The sequence below is a fragment of the Malurus melanocephalus genome, unplaced genomic scaffold (genome assembly GCF_030028575.1).
Source record: "Malurus melanocephalus ecotype Western Australia unplaced genomic scaffold, MMel_1.1 scaffold_121, whole genome shotgun sequence".
Taxonomy (NCBI): domain Eukaryota; kingdom Metazoa; phylum Chordata; class Aves; order Passeriformes; family Maluridae; genus Malurus; species Malurus melanocephalus.
In genome coordinates, this window is record NW_026623353.1 from 683848 (window position 1) to 701682 (window position 17835).

Sequence of the window (17835 nt, forward strand, 5' to 3'; positions counted from 1 at the left end):
CTGTCTCACAATTTTTCCTTCTTTTAGCTCTTTCTTTTTGTGGATTATTACCAGTGAACAAGAAAGTCTGCARCTTCAAAAACACCTCACAAAAATGAAGCATGGCATTGATGGAAATGTATGGAAGCAGAGAGACTATTTTGAATTRCATAAAAGATCTATTTCACTCTAACTGTTACTTATGACCTGAGTCGCTGGTCTAGWTATATGTAGAAAATAGGGTGCCAGCTTACAACATTGCAACATCTGAAAGAAAAGGCAAATCACGAACGAACAGCAGACTTGCACAGCCTGTGGGTGACACCCCGTCTATCACTATGATCCTGGAAGTAACTTACAAGGTCCAGATAATTTATCCCTGGCTGACTATTTCAAGACTGTTTCATGTCTGGATGATTGTTCCTAACATCTCGATTTTCCTCACTGTATATATTCAGAATATACCCTCTCTTTTCTCCCTTTACAGTCATCTGGAAAATAGATATTAGCTCAATTTTTTCCATTACTGTRTATTTCTATAAAAGAAAAGGGCAGGTTGACCTGCAAGCCACTTTTACAACATATATTCCTTCATAACTACATATAATATAACTGTACATACATATATGTCAATTTCAAATAATACAGTAACATTTAAAAATTTGTATCAATACAGCCACTTCATTAATTTATTCAGATTTATAGGACAGTATTAAACTAAATTTCCATTGAATCAGAAACTGGCAGTCGTTCTCTAGGAACAGATGAACTACAGATCAGCTTTTTTTCACCAAGATGAGGTAACATACCACATAACAGAATTGCTCCCTGACTTCTTCTTCTGTCCCCATAAATTGTTCCCTTCCATATATCATCTCAGCTGAGCAAATTTATATTCAAAGGAATTTTTGGACCTGGGACTCAAACTGGAACTTTTCAACAGTTATTTCTGAAGCACAAAATACTCCAAGAAAGGGGTATGAGGTTGAACACCATAAAAAACATAAACTCTGACATCTGAAGACTTTCTCACCCCGTTTTCTCATTCTTCAGCACTGCAGTTAYTGTCTTCAATATCCCACTTGCCAGGATTTTGGCTCTTCTGCAGACCTTCTTCTCCCTTCAAGTATTTCAATAGCGTGTGGCATGGAACTGGTCTTAATTTGCCATTTTCCTGCAAAATATAGAAAGATTAATATTTCAATTTATTATAAAAACTTTTCTGGCATTACAATTGATATAATTTGAATTACAACTACAACTTAATTGTGACCTAATATTCAACCAGCATGTAGGGTAACAAAAAATTGATTGATTCACTAAGTAATAAAATTTGTTCATTTCCCACTTACTTGAAAATAAGCTTGAATTTTTATTAAAGCTGTTGTGGTAATAGCTATTGCAAGTATGCTTAACAGTGACATCTATGCTTATTGCACTAAATTGTTTCTGTATTATAAAAATATTATTACCTTGTTTTGCTATTGCAGTGCAGTTATCTGACCATGCACAAAGCTGTGATTCAGTTGAATATATACCATTTTGGGTTTTCCTACACTATATGAAAATAAAATTACTGCCAGCAGGAAACTGATGAACTATTCCACAGAAGAAAGACTAGTCTAAAGCAAAATCACAGCATGAGAAACTCTGCAAAGTATCTGAAAACAGGAAGAGGTAACAACTTGAGCAGGAGCTAACAATACTGACACTGTTATTAAAAGGAAAATTATTAAATCATAACCAAATGTACTGTCAAAAATAGCAGATGGAAACCAAATAAATCCCTTACATAATTTAAATTAATAGAAATTTGTCTGCCTGAAACAACAGATTTCAAAAATATCTAGAACATTAAAATCACACACAGAAGCAACTTAAAAAATAGAAACCAGAAGAGTAATGAAACAAATGTAGCAGAAAAAGATCAACTTAAATAATTTTTGATACTCCAAAATTACTGCAACATGAAGGATGATAAAATGATGAAGGAAGACTAGCTTGAATTGGATAGAACAAAGACTTGCATTATCCCATTAAGATTCATATAAAGATAATATTTAGAAGAGTAAACTTGAACAAAATAGAAAACAAAACCCTCCTTAAAAAGCTAGGCAAGATTTCATCATATATTCTGAAATGCACCAATGTTGTATCAATTATTTAAAATGGGAATTACTGGTTTATGTGAACATAGTAAAAAAGAACAAGTCCCCACAACCCTTAGAAGAGGCAGGCAATTGCAAACTATGCAAGAGTCACCAGAGCTATGGAAAGCTGAACACGAGGTATTGCATGAATGATGTAAAGAATGTTGCACTACGCAAAGAGGGCTGGGCATCATACTAGACATTCTTCCAACCCAAAAGATTTTCTGAAGAAGAGCATGTTGCAAATTTCAGGTCAGAAAAGTCTACATTAATACTTCCACTTTGCAAGAGCTTTTCTTTGCCATGCTTTGAAAATAAATCWGTCCTATTTTCTAGGTCATGGAAGTGAGACAGGTGTATCTGAATTCTGCATTCACACAACCCAGTATTTCTCCAGTTTGAAAACAAAAATACATTTAAAAAACCAAAACTAGGTAAGTGGAAGAACTTGGTGAAGAACTCTATTTTCTGATCAGGACATAAGTCACATTTGGAATGCTACTCCTAAGAAGAGTTACACATTAGCAGCAASAGAAAATTCTGTCTTATGGAAAATACAGAGGGCTTCAGCCATAGCTCTGACCGTRCACTTGCCCAAGCCTTGTTGATACTGTTTGCAGCTGTCACATCTTCCAAGAGATCTGGTGAGCACCATGAGAGCAGTTTCCTGGGGATGAACTGGAACATGTAGCAAAGTACAATGTTAATTATCTCCTAGCACAACACATTATCTTCAGGTAAATAAGACAAAAAAAAATATTGAAAATAAAACATTTCAAGGTAGTAAAGAGGAAAATGAAGCTTCAACTATCTATCAAACAAAACTATTTAGGACCCTGGAAATAAAGGCTTTTCTTGAGAGGCAAATCTTACCCTGAAGGTCAYAGTTTTTACATAGAATGCAACACTTTCCAGATCTCATTTCTTCCATGTAAAATAAGTTTAAAATTATTTTAAAAACCAAAAAACATCAGATATGTTGTATCTCAGCATGTATTTTTTCCAGGAAGTAAAAAACCTGAAAATCACTGAATCCAAGAAGGGATATATGCGCCACCATATAATGAAACATGTTTGGAAACAACCAAAGAAATTAWTTTCTGCAGAGATCTACACCAAAAGAAAAAGTCACAACATTCCTTTCAGCTGCAAAGTCGGCTTTCAAATTTTGCTTTATGCTTGTTCTGAATAAGCTGTATTGATATTATTAGAATAAATATGAACTTGACTTTTAATATTATTGCATATATATACAAATGGCATGAGCAAGAGAGATCTGGCAAAACTTGGAAACCTCTATTCATRCCTTGCTCTACCACACACTGACAGAATGACTTTGAGAAAATCACTTTTCTTCCAAAATGCAGTCTGAGCATAATGAGTTATGATTTATATCAAAATACATGTACCAAAGAAGAGSTAGCAAATAGTAAATTAACTATTATGGAATCTAACAGAACATTAATTTGCTTATATATATGGCTTGGAAACTGTCCTCAATACCTCTGCTTTATGAGTTTACCAAAATCTGTAATGTGTACTGTTATGTTTGTGCCATGAATGCATCAATAACAAATTAGTAGATATTTTAGAGTAGTGTAAATGTTTATTAAGCCTGTAGAATCCATTAATTATTCACTGTAATACACACCTGTGACATAAAAGATTATTTTTATTCTCTAGGTATGTTGAGACCTATGAGGAAAAAACACTGAAGTTCTAAATATTAGCAATATTGTTATTCTGTGTACAGCATACCAAATATTTACTGTACAGTCCAACAGATAAGTGAAATTTATTTCAGAGTTAATACTATGACTTCAATGCTTCAAACAATGAGTGTAASAGAAATTAGAGCTTGACTGATTTCAGTACCAGATAGTTTCTGGTTTAGTTCTGTTGCACTAAGGATATGACACCTGTGTGAAATAAATCTCTGAGGAGGAAATTGCAGGATTGGTGCTTGATTTGTTTCCTTTCTCACTGGTCCTCATRCCACTCTTCTTCCCAGTGATCTTTGCCTTCTCCAGTACCTCAGAGTGCCAACTAGTGAAGACAATGAAGCACTGAAAATTGAAAAAACATTTTAACCATATRTTAGTTGCCTTCACCAGGGCAATTTTTAATGTTCTGGAAGACATTCAGTCAACACATATACTTTCATTACTAGTTCGGTCAACAGGGAATGTGAAAAATATAACATGCCTGGCCACACACCTGCACAAGAGAAAACAAGACACTGCAGACTAGAGAGACCCTGTCCATCTTGGTTAACCTTGCTTGCGGGTTATTTCTCCACACTCTCACATGCTCTTTTGTTGCCACTTATTTCTGTACTCCYCCAGTTTTGTCTCCCCACCTAGCCTGGTTTCCTCCCTCTCTTTTTATCCCTTCAGCTGTTGCTTCTTTTTTCTTAAACAACCTTCCTGAGGCTATGAGCCCTACCTCTTACTATGCCTCCTTTTTGCCCTTGGTGATATTTGCCTCATTCACACCTCTCTATCCCCACTCTCAAGACTTTACCATTGCTCAATTGGCCCTTCTTGTATTCCTATTCTGTCTTTCTGCCTGGGCCACTCCCCTTTCTTCTCTTCACTTGCCCCAGCTAGGAGATGTACTTCAAATGTTTCCCACAGGTTTATTAAATCTCAGTGTCCACACATCCTGGATGCCCTTGCCTGACTCTCTGTAGCTTCAGTCTCTTACAGAGACCTCTAGTTCTCATCCCATCCCACCCTTTATTCTCACACTGAGGTTACCCTCACCATCCCCACCATATTTTATCTGCTTTTGAGCAACATCTCAGATTTTTTTTTTCCCTCTGAAGAACTGCCAGCCAGCCAGCCTGCTCCTCCTGATCAGACTTCTGTGATTTCAACTTACTTTATTCCTTTCSTCACAATTTCTCACATTCATGCTCAGGAAGCTTCCAAGCTATTGTCCTTGCTGGCACTCTGTAGCAGACACCTGTATGTCTCCTTGCCTTGGTCCACTCATTTCCCCTCCACCCCTCACTCAGTGTTCTACTCCCTGGAAGAGCTATTCTTCTGACATAATCTGCAGCAAGAATTGCTTTTCCCCTGACCTCTGTTATCCTATCCTTCCTCTCTGATGTTTTCCCTTGCCTGCCACGTCCTTCCTCATATCCTCTCACTTGCTCTTTGCATTATTTTCATCTCATCAGACTGATAAMATCCCATCTCATATCAGCCCACACCCTCCTCCTTTATCTTTCTCTTCTAGCACAGATTGATTGTAGACTCTTTCTGTTTCTTACTCTTCACTATCTCATGAATTATGAAGTATGACTTCACATACACAATACCAAACACATACCTCATTCTGCCTTCAGCTCCAAATTCCTGGCTGATCTGTGATCAGGTTTACTGCATCCACAACCWTTCAATTGTCTCCTCTTCCTCTTGTGCCATGCATATAAATTTTCTTCCTACTTTTCCAAGTTAAATGAAGACYTGCACTTTTCAAGTGCTCTGTTCCTGAAAATCTTCTGCACAAATCCTTGCCAAATGAAATATTAATATGCTCACTTCCTACAAGTTTATTCTTTGCTTCATGCATTGGGTGTTTCGTCCTTCCTACTTCTATGTCCCATATTTATCCTGTTACAAACAGAAATCCTGATCCGTTTCACATTAATTTTCATCTACTTCCTCAGTTTTCTTCTGAAATGTTGACCCTCCTTCAGCTCCTCATCCTCACATTGCAGACATGGTCTAATAAAGAAACACACTCTATGCTCACTCTTACTGCTATTTCCAGCACCAACACTTCTTTCCTCAATGTACTGCTTACACTTAGTGTCCAATTTTGCCTCTCTCCAGCTCAATGTAGGTTCCTAAGACAGGTAACACCAACACCCAGCTAAAATAACCTCTGTTAATATCTGCCCAAACCAAAACTCAAACCTCACACCATTTTGTTCTTCTTGATCATCTTTCTCRTTACCAACCTCATTATTTCTCTTCAACTCTTATCCTCAATTAGCTGTTTTGCATCTCTTCCTGACTTCAAATATACACCAATGTTAAAAATGAGAACTTACTAGAATCCTACAAATCTTTTCTGAAAAAAMCCCAACATATTTCTTCTTGGCATCTTCCCAATACACTGTCTATTCATCACTGTATAGGCTGGGAGCCAGGATGGTCTGACTGATTCCTTGCACGCCCCCTTGTGTCTGCCATAAGGCTTGGACTGCTGACTGATGAGGAAAAGCTTTTATTATTTTGTGTCTGGCGTAGCCTTAATGCTAGGGTTCGCAGTGTCTTGGAAATGTAAGTAAAGAAGAGTATGCACTACTTTGGAAAAGCTGATTTCCTGCAGTGTTTCAAGCTGGCTACTTACCCACCAAAGAATAACACAGTCAGTCACTGATCTCTCTTGAAAATGTAGATCTGAGTTATTTTTAGCTCAGAATTTTAGAGAACAAAATCCAGTGTCTTCAYGCTATGTCAGCAGTGCAGAGAACCCACAAACCCAGCCTAGAAAAATATGCATCCAAAGCTGCAAAGAGCTAAGGAAGATGAAACTTGAAAACTGTCTTTCATTAATTTATAGAGCTTGCATTTTCAGAACTGTTCYAACCATTTCTCCAAGAAGGTATCAGATCATTGTATAACAAACACCAAGTAACTGCATGAAAAGCCAAAGGTTCCTTAACTTTATTCAAAATTATATTTCCAGCTAGCAAAAATGTTTATGCTCAAGGCACTGGTGGAGTTAGCACTAAATTCCTTATAGGATATGTTTGAACTTCAACAATGAGTAGCAAAACACCACTCATTATTATGTATATCATAATATCAGGCATTGGAGCAAAAATCAAGCAAATGAAGAATAACTCTCAAAGTAGCAAACACGTCCTGGCRCAGCTCTGCTTTTGTTAAAATTGTTTGGAAGCAGAGTCTCTCCTGAAAATGGATATCTCCCTGAGAGAAGGGAGAGCAGAACAGAAAAAGTGGCAACTCACTTGCTATGCACTCATTTCTTTAAGTACAGTAATAGGTAAATAATACCAGTGCTATAAAAATATCTATTAGATCAAAGAATCTTGGTGGAGTGGGAYGATGATACACAACAATAACTTCAAAAACTAACTGGAATTCTTATGATAATGACTTTMTTAAAAAGTCATTAAAAACCTCAACAACATAAATGACCTAAAAAAWTTTTAAACTGCATCAATTCAAACGAGCTAAATCAAAGACGGTGGGGAATGGGCTGGCAAACAATCCTTTCAGGCTAGACCCTACTGCAGTTTTACTTCAGGCCCTCCACAGCAGCATCTTACCACCGCTCTCCCACCTTTCACTCACCATACACCAGTCAGCAGGGCACTGGGTGACACCTGAGTGCACACCCCTCAGAGATTTTATCAGGCTGGGTAGCAGCAGCTGTGAGCATCACTGTCCCACGGGTCTGTGTGAAACCAGCAGTAGAAGCCTAAAGGTGTTAAAAGGTTATCAGCTTTCCTGTGAAAAGGGGAGATACCAGACCTGGTGAGTGAAGTATGAGGAAGAAAAAGGAAAGGTCAAGGGTAACAGGCAGCCATCCATGTATGTTAAACAAAACTCCCTTCAATTCACAGTCTAATTCTAGGGATTCCAAGTGCTTCCTACTTGCACCTGCTTTTGGTCCTTGCTTGGGGAAATGTCTCTTTGGTGGGGCTCTCTTCCCCCTTTCTTAGAAACTGGAGAAAGGCTCCATCTTCTCAGGAGGCCAAGAGGCAAAGAGTGCTCCTGGAGATTACAGCTGACATTCACATCTCACACCTGAGGCTCGTGAGAAGAGACCCCAACAGGCCCAAGAGCAGGAAAGGGCAAGAGTGACAGGGGATCAAATTTACCATCTAATTGACTCATGCTAACAAATGCATCATGAGAAGAGATCTAGTGTCCTGGCAAGAATGTCTTTTTGTGGGACAGCCAAGCCTTAAGCACCTCCATAAAGATGAATTCTATTTTCATTACTGATACCATATTTTCATACTGATATCATACCAAATCAAAGCAGACCCTTTTCAGTTCCTTGGTATAACATTGTCCTCTCTTAATAGCTTCTTAGAGCAAACACCTTGGTATGCATATGTACCTGCTGCATTGCCTTTCACATAACTATTCCACGCAACCAAGTTACCCAACAATGAATCATGAGCTCCTGTTTTATTACAGGGGTCAGCCAGAAAGAACTGCTCAGAAACAAAGAAACTAATGGGGGAGCCATGTAATCTTAATTTGAAACTCAAACATTTCGTTAAGAACCAGACACTGCATGAGGGTAGAATTCCACTACAACCTTTACTCTTCTTTCTCACCAGGTGCGAGTCAAGCAACTTTTGCATGCTTAGGCATGTGCTTCCCACAGTCTGTTYGCTCCCTCCTTCAGAGAGGACTGCCTGTGAGTCTTGCAAGGGTCTGACCTTGCAGGGGTGAAATGAGGGTACAGTGCCGGAAGGCATGTTGTCTCCTCCTCGGGAAAGCTGAGTCCCAGAGCATGCTGGGGTATTTAAAGACCTCGATGCGTGCAAGTCCCAGACAGAGTGTAAAACATGAAGCAGCTCTCTGGCCTTGACTTAAGAGAGGTGCAGTCCAGTCCTGGTCASTGATAATCATGAACACAGCACCACCTTACAGGCTCACAGTATATCCCTGGGAAGCTTAGCCCAACAGCTAAGATGTTGGAAGACATCCACGTCCCCCTCGCCCCTCTCTGCGCGAATTCACGCACATGAGGTCAAGGCTTAAAGCACTCCCAGCCGGCCGGTCGCCACACTCAGACCGCTCCGGGCAGGGTTTCAGCCCTCAGCCGTTGCCTGCCTTCTGCACGGAATGGTTAACACGGCCTRAAGCGCTCCTGCCAGCTCCCCATGTTCCCTCCGGTGCCTCCCGGGAGCTATAAATACAGCGGGCACATGCTCTGACACCGCGTTCCCCAGCAGACACCAGATAACTTTAATTTGCCCTTTAAACGTCCCGGGCCCGCGTCCCTCGCGGCGGCCGCTCGGGGGAACATGGCGGGGCGGGCCCGGCGGCTCGCAGCCAATGGCCGCGGCCCGAGGGGGCGCCTCCTCCTATCGCGAGAGGCCGCGGGCTATAAGCGGCGCGGCGGGGGSCGGCGGGCCATTTGTCCGGCGGGGTGGGGAAGTACGCGCTCGTTGCCTCTCTCTGGGCGGGGCTGTCGGACCGGCTCGCGGCATGGGTGACCAAGCGCTCAGCTTCGTCAAGGACTTTCTGGCCGGCGGGATCGCCGCCGCCGTCTCCAAGACGGCTGTCGCCCCCATCGAGAGAGTGAAGTTGCTGCTGCAGGTGAGGGGGCGATGGGGGGCGGCGGTGCCGCGCCACAGGTGGTGCCGGCGCGGCGGGCGCTGCCCGGCGTGACTAAATATGGGAAGGAGCTCGGCCGGCTCCGGTTACGCGGGAGCTGCCCTGGACATTGAGCGCCGCCTCGGGGTGGCGGGAGCAGGGCCCGTCCGTGCCCTTCAGCGTGCGAGGTCACCCTGCGGTGCCCCTCTCTCACCGTCCCGTTCTCCTCCCTGCAGGTCCAGCATGCCAGCAAACAGATCACGGCCGATAAGCAGTACAAGGGCATCGTGGACTGCATAGTCCGCATCCCCAAGGAGCAGGGCATCGCCTCCTTCTGGAGAGGCAACTTGGCCAATGTCATCCGGTACTTCCCCACCCAGGCCCTGAACTTCGCCTTCAAGGACAAGTACAAGCAGATCTTCCTGGGCGGAGTGGACAGGCACAAGCAGTTCTGGCGCTACTTCGCGGGCAACCTTGCGTCCGGGGGTGCCGCGGGAGCCACATCCCTCTGCTTCGTCTACCCGCTGGATTTCGCCAGGACCCGGCTGGCGGCTGACGTGGGCAAAGGAGCCACTGAGAGGGAGTTCTCTGGGCTGGGCGACTGCATTGTCAAGATCTTTAAGTCTGATGGCTTGAAGGGCCTGTACCAAGGATTTAGCGTGTCTGTCCAGGGCATCATCATCTACAGAGCAGCCTATTTTGGGGTATACGACACAGCCAAGGGTAAGAAATGCATGGAGGAGTGACTGCAAGGGAAGATCCATCCAGTAAAGGGACTCTAGGGCACTTGGCAGTACAAGGACAAGCAGAGCTTGGCTCAGCACCAGTTGAGTGCAGTGCTAGAATGTGCACAGGTGTTTCTGACATGCATTCCTGCCTCTCTCTACTTGCTTCTCTGAGCAGATGGCTTAGGTTTGGATTGCCTCCGGGGTTGGTGGGTGATTGTTCCTTTCACAGCCATCTTTCCCACAGCCCTTTCCCTCTGTACTGATTCTGCTCATTTGTTCTTGATGGCAGGTATGTTGCCTGATCCAAAGAATGTGCATATCGTAGTGAGCTGGATGATTGCCCAGAGTGTCACTGCAGTGGCAGGGCTGGTTTCTTATCCTTTTGATACTGTGCGACGTAGGATGATGATGCAATCTGGCCGAAAGGGAGGTAAGAATAAGTGTTCCTGTGGAGCAGAAAGTTTCTGGCAGCAGAAAGTTTCTCTTCATCAAGATAAGACAGGAGCTACTATTTTTTTTTTTTTTTTTTTTTTTATGGAATTTTTCCTTTTTTTTTTTTTTTTTTTTTTTTTTTTTATGGAAAATTAATAACCTTCCCAGTGGAGTCCTTAAAAAACCTACAGGGAACATATTGCTGGTTATTTCTATAATGTTTACCTAAAGGATGGAGAAATTACTTGATTTCCTATGGAGAATTATGTTTCCTTAGTTGATTACTAGATTTTAAATCCTTAGCTGTGCTTTGCTTATTCCTTATTGTTTTAAAGATACAAAAGTTGAAACATACTTGCTGTATAACTTCAAGCCTTCTAACCTTTATATTTGTTTCCACAGCTGATATTATGTATAAGGGCACAATTGATTGCTGGAGGAAGATAGCTAAAGATGAAGGATCCAAAGCGTTCTTCAAAGGTGCCTGGTCGAATGTGTTGAGAGGCATGGGCGGAGCTTTTGTATTAGTACTTTATGATGAAATCAAGAAGTATGTCTAAAACTTAACACCGTAATGCAGTAGTTCAATTGTTCTGAATCAACTTTTTAAAAAATATGCACTTGTGATGTAATGGACAACAAAATATTTCCTAGGGAAACAGAATAAAATTTGAGAAACATATCTGGTAGAAATAAGGATGCATTTATTTAAAAATTGTCCACTACATCACAGTTATATTTTGTATGGGAATTCCTCCACCATTTATATTGAAATCTGTGTATATATTATACTTAAAATTGCAGGCAATAAATTTTGTCTAGAGACAAAATTTAGGTGGCCTAGACATAGTCTAAAATTTAATATTGTGAACTCTTAATACAATGTCATAAATATTTATTATACTAAGTAATGGCTCTAGCTACCCAGCACTGCGATGACATAAGAATTAAAGAATTAAAATCCTGTTTTCTTCGAAAGCTCTATTTTTAATATAATATTAAATGAAAATTATGTCTGAAATTATAAACTATACTAAAGCACCAGGCTGAGTTCCTAACTGCAGCCTCTTCCCTTACAAACTATACAGGAATATGGTTGAAACCATAATCTGGTTTTTCAAACATACTTTGTAGAATATGGAAGTACAGTGTTTCAAAAATACCCTGTATTGTCACAAAACAAAAAGTTGTCTGTTCTCATGTTCAATTGAACTTACACTGAAATTAAATAAATTAATATATTAATGAATTTCTTTCTGTTGTTTTGAGTACACTGAACACATGACAAGCATGTCCTCCAAGGTGATGTGCTAATCAGACACTGTTAGTGGCTCTGTCTTGGAAGTTTTTTCAAAGGAGCTTTAGGTAGGTGAAGTGATTATTGATAATTCTGCTAAAGCAAGTGGCATCAGTTTACGCATATTGCAGCCAGATGTCTTATTAGAGATAAGCTTCCATATAGACTTAGCTGCTATTAGAATTTGTTTATATTACCCCTAAGTTTGAAGCATGTCCTCATTGCATAAGTGAAGTCATTGGGGCTTATTTTACTTGAAAAAGTATTCTAGAATTGAATACTCAACCATTATGGACACTTTGCACTATTAATTATCAATGAGAGCAGAACATGCTTAATAAACATTTTTAAACTTTAGATGCTGCAGGGCTGTGAATGCATAGAAGAACTAGCTGTCTGATTAGGCAAAGGAAGGTAGGGAAAGTGAGTTGTGGCCATTTTCAGCTGTTCAGTTAGCAAATGCTTGTCTGCGTGTAGTCTATGCATCCACCTAGGGAAAAAAATCATAGAATTAGAGCATAGTCTGGATTGGAAGAGATCTTGGAGTCCATCTGATCTAACCTGTCTGCCATGGGCAGGGACATTGTCTGCTAGACTCAGTTCCCAGCCTTGGACACTTCCAGGGTTGTGGTGACCACAACTTCTCTAAACCATCTGGGGAAAGGGGTAAAGACTAAGCAAGTAACAGATTAACTTTAATTTCACCTTCATCTTTTACTTAACGTACTTCATCTCTTACTTCATATGTATGGCTTCCAGTTATCCTTTTCCTGTATTTGAAACATTTGTCAGATGCAGTTAGTCCTAGATGACTGTCACTTGGCAGGATAGGCTCTACGTATCTGCCACAGATTCAGACCAGCAGCTCTGTTCTCCCTGAAGGCAGGTACCAGCCACCAACCAGTGTCTGGAAGGAACATCCATCCACTTGAAAAACAGAAGCATTTGGGAAATACTGGTTAAAATAATGACAGACTGTTTTGAAATTAACCAAACACGTTTTATTTTTGTCCCAGGACAAAACCTGGCCTGATGTTACACATCCTGTTTTCATGGTTGCTCTCTTAAATACTTGCTTTTCTAGATGCCTGCTCTATTTTCTTTCCCATTGTAAACAACCAGGGCTGCAATCTATCAAACCATAAGCTTATGAAGAAAATACTTCTACTGGTTTTTGAAGTACATTAGTTTTCCTTAAAAATTTCACCTGCTAGTTTCTGCTTCTTCTCTTCTTTTTCTTTTTCCTCTGCACATTCCCAATGACTCCTTAAGAGACTTGCCTTCATTTAGCTCACTCATAAGGCTGCAAGTGGCATTTGGATGTGCTAGAGAAGATCCAAGTTGGCTATAAAGAGACAACGACAGATTGTAATAGGTAGAGGTACAAAATCTGGGGGAAATGTATGTATGAATGAATAAGAGAATTAAGAGGAAGCAAAGAAACTTCAAGTAAGTGTAAATGAAAGAAGCTACGTTCCAGGGAAAAAGGCAAAATAGAAGCACTAACAACTATTAAAAGAGAGCAAGGAGTATCAATGCAGGAAAATGCCACTGAGCTAAGAGAAAGTACATGAAATAAAGTACATGGAAAATACAGGTAAGTAGCTAATTTCTGCTTAAATGCCAATACATACTGTGTGGGAGATTGCAGGCAATGCTCTCCACAAGGATACCTGTGGTCAGAGCTCAAAACTGTAAGTGAATTAATCATTCCCATGAAAGCAGCTCTGCCCAGAATGTGTGGCACGAGCATGACAGTTGTTGAAAGTGTAACCTAAAATGCAGCCACCCCTCTGAAAGGTTGGAAATTAGAAGACTTTACAGATGGTCTATAATTGCTTTTGAAACTTGGATTGTCACAAGCAATTGAGACTACTTCTTTTGTACCTTTGCAAGAGCAAGTCACAGACAAACTAAAGCCCGTGACAAAACCATTATTTCTTTACATCTAACACTTGAACAATGGAAAACCTGCATTTTTAATATGTACCAACCTATTCAACCTTCTTTGCACTTCAATACCAATTAGAGAAATCTGAAAGAAGCCACTGCGATGACAATTCATGTTAAATATTTTATTTCTAATGATTTTACAAATTACATACAAAACTGACACTCTTTCATACCAAAGTTAAATAAGATGACGCAAGTAAAAGTAATCCATTGTGTGAATTTCCTCACAGAAAAAATTATAATATGAATATTCAGAAGTATTTAAACTGTTACTCTCATATTCACATTCAAGGACAAAAATCTTTAAATAGAGAATAATTTTAATTTGCACAATAATAGAAATAAATACAGCAGCACTATACAAAGAAATCGTTAACAGTTCCTAACCATGGATAATAATTGCAATACAAATCTGTTTGCCACAATGCTGCTTAAAGTTACAAGTTCCAAGTATTGTCTAACAGCTAAATTTGATCTGCAGGTCACCAAGTGAAGAAGCTCTGCCAAAACTACCACAAGGACTGAGTAAAAAGTGTGTTACAATGCAGAATACCTGAAAGCCTAGGCTCTCATGCAAGCACTAGTAAAGAATAACACATTTTTCATGTCAAAGACCCAGCATTACCAAATAGAGATTTTTTCTTTATCCATAATACAGAGATTTCCTGTATCACTCCTGGGAAGAAGCTGGGGAAGCAAGCAAAGTTTCAGCAATATCCACAGATAGTGGCATCACAATTTATGCTCTTTATAAGGCTACAGTTCTACAAACCAAACTGAAAGTTTGCCTTTATGTATAGAAATAAATCACACCACCTACTATCCTATTACCAATGCCATTAAATTTTACTCCTCTTGTAAATGGATGTTGCTATTGGAGCTTATCTGACATTACCACAAATATTGGATATAAACATGACATTTAAAAACAGGTCAAGAAACATAACAAGACTTTGTTTTCTACTGTCTTTTTTTCCTCCCTAAATCCTGGTTAGTAGTCACTCTAAATCAAATGATCAAGATGTTTTCTGGAACTCAAGTTTACATCTCCCCACTGAGAAGAGCACTTATCTGCAAAAGCAGAACCATGAAATATTTCCCTTGTTTAATATTATTCTCTAGTTTGAGAAGTAACTAGAACTTCTCTTGTTTACACTGAATCCAAAACTGTTTACTTCAGTCTTTACTGTTGTTCAAATAATATCAGATGCTTCTTTCCTGTGCAAAGATTCCATAATTCCACAACTTCCAAAATTCTTTTGATCTGAAAGAGACACAGCCTTGCATACAAAACACACTCCAGGTGCTGAATGTTTGAAAGCAGCAAAACATCATCTTCTGCAGCCTCAGTATTCTAGCTCACCATGCAGGAATACACAATCTGCTTTTCACTTCTTCATGCTGCTGTTAAAGATTCTTTCAATCACAAGCACATGACCTACAAAATTCAGAAGGCTTGCATAAAGTCAGGATGTAAAGTACAAACAATCCAGGAATTAGGCATATGCTTGTAAGTTTAATGCATGATTTTAAAATAATAATAATTAAAAAACTGTATTTACGTCTTGCTCCTATAGTGAAGCAATTCTGTCCTTCCTTAAGGATACAAATTCCACTTACGATTGAAGACTAAAATAATAGTTTAATTTCTATTTAATTTGTCCATTTAAATACCACCTCCTCTTTCACAACTTCTTCCTGTCATAGTGTTTTACACCATTTAAAAAACATTTGATCAGCAATTACATTAAATGCAATGCATTTTAATCACTGAACAATGCAGAAAATACTTTTGCACATAGAATTTACAAAAGCACTAAAAATAGAAGTTTGAGTATCATCTCAGAATGTGAGGCAAAGAACACACTTATAACCAAGCAGCACGAACATTAGTGGGTTTAGGTCTCTGTAATACCGCACTGGCTGAATCAGATAAGGACTTTTCGTTCCTCTGGCTCGGTGTACTTTGTACAATGGATGAAGTTCCTCCTGTTAACACACACAGACACATACACAAAGGGAGAATTCTTATGCTCAGCACAAGAGAAAACCTCATGCTATGTTAGTACTGCAACAATACCACAGGTCTCAGAAAAAAACCCAAACCAAACCACAGTAAACTGAAGACAACCCCAAAATGATTGATCGTGAGTTGTATAAATGATCAGGACAAAAATTCAAGCCTGTGATTCTTTAACCTGACACATATGCTCTATAGGGACATATTGTCTACTTCCAGATCTTACAAAGAGTTTCTGAGAAAAACAAGGCTACTATCAGTAGATTTACATTTTTTAACAAGAATTTGAACATTCCTTGATGTTATTTTGGGGTTTTTGTTGGGTTTGCTTTTCCCCCTTCTTTCAATAACGGGTACTGTCAAAAGAAGAAACACTTTACTACAGTGTTTCTTTTACAGGGATTTTTTCTTCTTCAGAAAGATGATTGACAAGATTATTTATTAGAAATTTAGGATGGCAACAAAAGAACGCATATAGGAATCATAGTTTTGGTGTGATTAAAAAAAACCATTTTGATGATTTCCCTTTGATAAACGATCAATCTAAAGATGACAGAAAAAGGAACATATTCACTATTCTTAACATGAACAGCTCCACAATTCTGAATTATAAAAAGATAAGCATATGCAAAGAAATGCAATAATCTGCAACTTCAAAGTACTTACTTGGAGGACTAAGCTGGCTTAAAGGAGATTTACCCCTTTTTACAGAAGGTGAAGTATTCAGATAGCTCATGTGGCGGTGATAGTCCCTCAGCTGTTCAGAACGTCTCATACCAGCTGTTGGTTTCACCGCTTCCAGCCTTTTCAGGAAAGCCTTGATATTGAAGAAAAATGTCATCAAGAGAGAGAAAGAATGAACAAGATGCTGCAAAACAAACAGTCATAAACTGATTTTTATTTGAACTGCAAAAACCCCCCAAATTTTTAGCTGTGCACAACATTAAGTTCTCCAATCATGACCAGCATAGCTATTCCGCTCAAACTTAATTCTTTTCTCAGTGTTGTGACACAAACGGCAACTTACTGTATATCATCAGTTCTACATTGTGTGTATGTTTATATCTCCTAGTTCTCTATACCTTATGGCCCTTTGAAACAATACATCTGTTTGGTGACTATCACCAAAAGTAGTGAAGAAATGGGTTCCACTCTTCTAATCTTATCTTTGGTTAGATCTCCTTTCTAAATGAGAAGTTTGGGGTTTTTTTTAGTCTTTGCTTTGCAAACAGACCATTTTATATTGCCCTGTATGAAGCCCAGAGCGGATTACTGACTCCAATTCTGTGAAATTAATTTCAAAAGGAAAGCACAAACATCTACAAGACACACTTTGTTTTATCCATAATGTAATTTTAAGATATTCTATTTGAAATTATTGATACAGACATCATGTCCTCTTGTTGAAATTAGCCCTGGTAATCATGTGGCAAGTGATATATTGGAGTAACTACTTACACAGTATTTGTTAGATACAGTTTCCTATTCAGCATAATTATTTCTACTTGAAACAGAATGTACTGGTTTAAGACATTTCAATAATCTAAAAAAACAAACCTGATAGGAAGACAAATTGGGACACACCCAGCTACATACAACTTCCAATTACAAACTTGACATTTTTAATATATTTCAGCTTCGGTGGTTGCCTCGCATAGATCTATATATTTCCTCTACTAACTGATTTCAATTCGTTTGATGGCTTACAAACATTTGGCAATGAGACAACCACTGCTGGTACAGATTCCAACATGCATCCTCTCAACAAGAGACAATGCAAACTGTGCTTATAAAAGCCTTCAAAATACTAAAGATAACTCTCTTAATAAGATGCATTGTCTAGAGGTATACTTATATGGTGGAAGTCAGGAAGCTGTATCATCATTAAACTGCACAACCAATCACCTACTGATTTCAATTATTTTTAAATAGGAATTTAAATATTTACTAGAAG

The 17835-nt window shown here is 39.3% G+C and overlaps 2 protein-coding genes across 4 annotated transcripts in view; one reads left to right on the plus strand and one right to left on the minus strand.

Moving 5' to 3' along the window:
- The first annotated feature begins 9259 nt into the window (after positions 1-9259).
- On the plus strand, positions 9260-11851 carry SLC25A4 (solute carrier family 25 member 4). Its single transcript, XM_057370211.1, has 4 exons — positions 9260-9454; positions 9688-10174; positions 10469-10609; positions 11014-11851. Exons 1-4 carry the CDS (start codon positions 9344-9346, stop codon positions 11169-11171), a joined length of 897 nt encoding a protein of 298 aa, XP_057226194.1. The 5' UTR covers positions 9260-9343; the 3' UTR covers positions 11172-11851.
- Positions 11852-13974: 2123 nt separating this feature from the next.
- Positions 13975-17835, minus strand: part of CFAP97 (cilia and flagella associated protein 97) — a 31684-nt gene continuing 27823 nt past the window's right edge. For 2 of the 3 annotated variants that reach the window (XM_057370212.1, XM_057370213.1), the window contains exons 5-6: positions 16548-16698; positions 13975-15850 (exon numbers count right to left, since the gene is read on the minus strand). In XM_057370212.1, the coding sequence (XP_057226195.1) occupies positions 15729-15850; positions 16548-16698 (273 nt within the window). In that variant the 3' untranslated portion in view covers positions 13975-15728. The remainder of the gene's footprint in view (positions 15851-16547; positions 16699-17835) is intronic. The other variant, XM_057370214.1, reaches the window with a different exon arrangement.

Bases quoted from the DNA above. Each gene is read 5' to 3' on its own strand.
- SLC25A4 (XM_057370211.1), top strand. From the start codon at position 9,344: ATGGGTGACCAAGCGCTCAGCTTCGTCAAGGACTTTCTGGCCGGCGGG. The intron at 9,455-9,687 runs GTGAGGGGGCGA...TCCTCCCTGCAG, and splicing joins GAGTGAAGTTGCTGCTGCAG to GTCCAGCATGCCAGCAAACA. The intron at 10,610-11,013 runs GTAAGAATAAGT...TTGTTTCCACAG, and splicing joins GCAATCTGGCCGAAAGGGAG to CTGATATTATGTATAAGGGC.